This window comes from Hyposmocoma kahamanoa, unplaced genomic scaffold (genome assembly GCF_003589595.1).
Source record: "Hyposmocoma kahamanoa isolate Upper Pololo Valley unplaced genomic scaffold, ASM358959v1 94, whole genome shotgun sequence".
In the NCBI taxonomy this organism is placed as follows: domain Eukaryota; kingdom Metazoa; phylum Arthropoda; class Insecta; order Lepidoptera; family Cosmopterigidae; genus Hyposmocoma; species Hyposmocoma kahamanoa.
Genome location: NW_020654878.1, coordinates 681,548 through 684,251, shown reverse-complemented (window position 1 = coordinate 684,251; position 2,704 = coordinate 681,548). Strand labels below are relative to the sequence as shown.

The following is a 2,704-nucleotide window of genomic DNA, read 5'->3' as shown; positions in this document are numbered from 1 at the left end:
ATATTAGTTTGGATAATTCTTATTCACATGTTAAAAAAATATTATGAATGAAAAAAAATGAAAAAAATAAGTATCGTTACTGATAATAATTTACCTAAACAACTAAGAGCGATGCCACACGAGCGGTGCCGCCGGGGCGTTGCGTCGACGCAACGCAATGATTTCAACGCACCGAGTGTCACACGAGCAATGCAGTGTCACAACATAAGGGCGCGTTCTCACTATGTCGTAACGTTTTATTTATGGTTGAACGACTGTCGCGTGTAGCCTGTTCCCTTATCACGACTATCTGTCGTGACTGTGTCCTGGACGTTTATTTTGTCGTTAAACGACTGTCGTGTCTTGCAGTTATCACTAGATCCTAACGACAATTTATCGGTTCACGGTATCCGCCTTGTCGTTTGCACGGCAGAATCGTTTGAAGTTGCGATTATCACATTTTTATTGTGACGTTTTATTTATCGTCCGACGACTGTCGGTCTAGCTCTTCCCATTGTCACGACAGCGTGTCGTCGTAACGTCATAAAAGTCGTGAAAGACAGTTAATCGTGTTGTGCTGTATGTGACCAACTTCATTTAAATATACAAGCGACGACACTGGAATCTGCACGACTATCTGTCATCACGACACGACATAATGGGAACGCGCCCTAACGCTACCTTCGTCTCTTGGCCTCTTGTCGACGCGCAAGCGTTCTATCGGCGCGCGCCGCTTCAATGCACCATGTGACATGTAATAGTTTTAATTTATATGTAGTAACGTAAAAGAAAACGCGTAATGTTTAAAATTAAAAGCGTATAATTATTAACGCTTGCGTGTACTATCATCAAAGTTGAAGCCTACGCAACCCCAAACCAGATTTGTTTGCAAGCGGAAATTGAAACTAGCCCCGTCCTATGTTTTGTTGACCCATTTTTGTGAAGACACTTTGTTTATTATAAAAACATGACTTGATACTTTAATACATGAGCAAACAAAGAACATTCCCCATTACTGAGGTACCCTCTTTCCAACAAAGGACTATCGTCAAAATCGGTTCACAAAAAGCCGGAATAATCGCGTAACATTTTTTCATTTCATTCTTTTTCATTTTATTTTTTAATTTTCATTTTATTTTTTTTCCTTTTAAATTTTTCCATTTTAAATATCATTATATCTTAAAACTAACCCGCTGATGTAACTTTGTTGTAAATTCTCAGTTTTAAGCTTAGTTGCAAGGCTTTCCCCACACAAGCATACATTTGCTTAAAGGGAGAACCTTATCCACCATTGTTGAATCAAATTGAGAAATAAATAAATTTTTAATTTTAATTTAATTTAATTTAAACATACATACAAAAAAATGCAGTCGAATTAAGGAACCTCCTCCTTTTCTGAAGTCGGTTAGAAAGAAAAAATATTTTGTTGTAAAATCTAATGTTACTTAATTTTTTTAGTACACCCGTGTCACCAATGGCTCCTTCGTCCACGATTTTATGCACAAGGAGATCGAAGCTGGTCACCTGTCAGTGACACTGTTCAATATCACCAACGCCGAGCGGTTCATGGCTGGAGAGGACGAGAAACTGAAAGTCGAAGAAGTCGGCCCTTTTACTTATGTGTACGTTGATTATGAATTCCTGGGAGCCTACTTACCTACTATGATTTTATAAGACACCAGCCAGATTCTATGCAGTTCAGTTTACGTGGTAAAACTAAATTATTTCAATTCGTATTCATGACCAATTGGTTGCCACGTCAATTTTGATGTCAATATACATCAATCATTTAATATTGGTCAAGAACGCCAATGTTTAGATAACAGCAAAGTATTTGTTTATGGAAGAACTTCTTCGACGGATTGCTGTTGTGGAGATCATATCTGAGGTGAAAAAAACAATCATGGACAAACATGGTTTGTCATGATTTTTTTATTTTTTATTAAGGGCATATAAAATCACACTTAAATGTGTTTAACTTTTATCATGCCTACACAAAGTTGAACGGCGAATGTGTGGACAGAACGATGAGTTTAATTATTTTGAACATTAATTATTGTCTCTCGCCTAATCGATCATATGAAAAAAAAAGATAGCTGTACTTACCATTTTGGGAGCCCTTAAAAAACATTCTGTTTTCTAAAATAATGTTATTATTGATTATACAAAATACATTATTTTATAATATCGAATTTGGCACTATTTAAATGTTACTTTCCGATCTACATTAAGCCAATAAAAGTAAAAAAGATAACTAAGACTTAAAAGTCTTATCTAAATTACAAACGAAATCTTTTAAAAGCAATGCTCGCTAGAGATCAACAATCTTACGTAAGATCATTGGCAGATCGCACGGCAAATGGCACGTGATGACACGATTTGGATAGGACAAAAAAAACGGTGGACAGGTTTTTAATGGTCAACGTAAATTGCATGGACCCTGCCTTGTTTTTAACTTACGAGCTCAATCGAGTTTTCATACAAGCTCGTAGTAGCTCTTCACAAATTATGACAGGTATTACTGCGTGTCAGTAAAGTACTAAAAATCTCCAACCTGCATAAATATAACCTAAATCCAACATTAGCACATTATCCGTCCCTCTACAAACTGCCGTAATTGACATTAAGAAAATTTTTCAGGACTAACAGGTTTCTTTGTTACATTTCATATCTTGATTTGTAACTCATATCTTGTAATGTGCAAGACGATCGTAAGACGAAAGAT

The 2,704-nt window shown here is 36.2% G+C and overlaps 1 protein-coding gene across 1 annotated transcript in view; it reads left to right on the top strand.

The window, feature by feature from the left end:
* The first annotated feature begins 966 nt into the window (after window positions 1-966).
* The window catches only part of LOC113237933 (scavenger receptor class B member 1-like), a 39,983-nt gene continuing 38,245 nt past the window's right edge, over window positions 967-2,704 (top strand). The window contains exons 1-2 of the mRNA XM_026474651.1: window positions 967-999; window positions 1,438-1,581. Coding sequence (XP_026330436.1) covers window positions 967-999; window positions 1,438-1,581 — 177 coding nt within the window. The remainder of the gene's footprint in view (window positions 1,000-1,437; window positions 1,582-2,704) is intronic.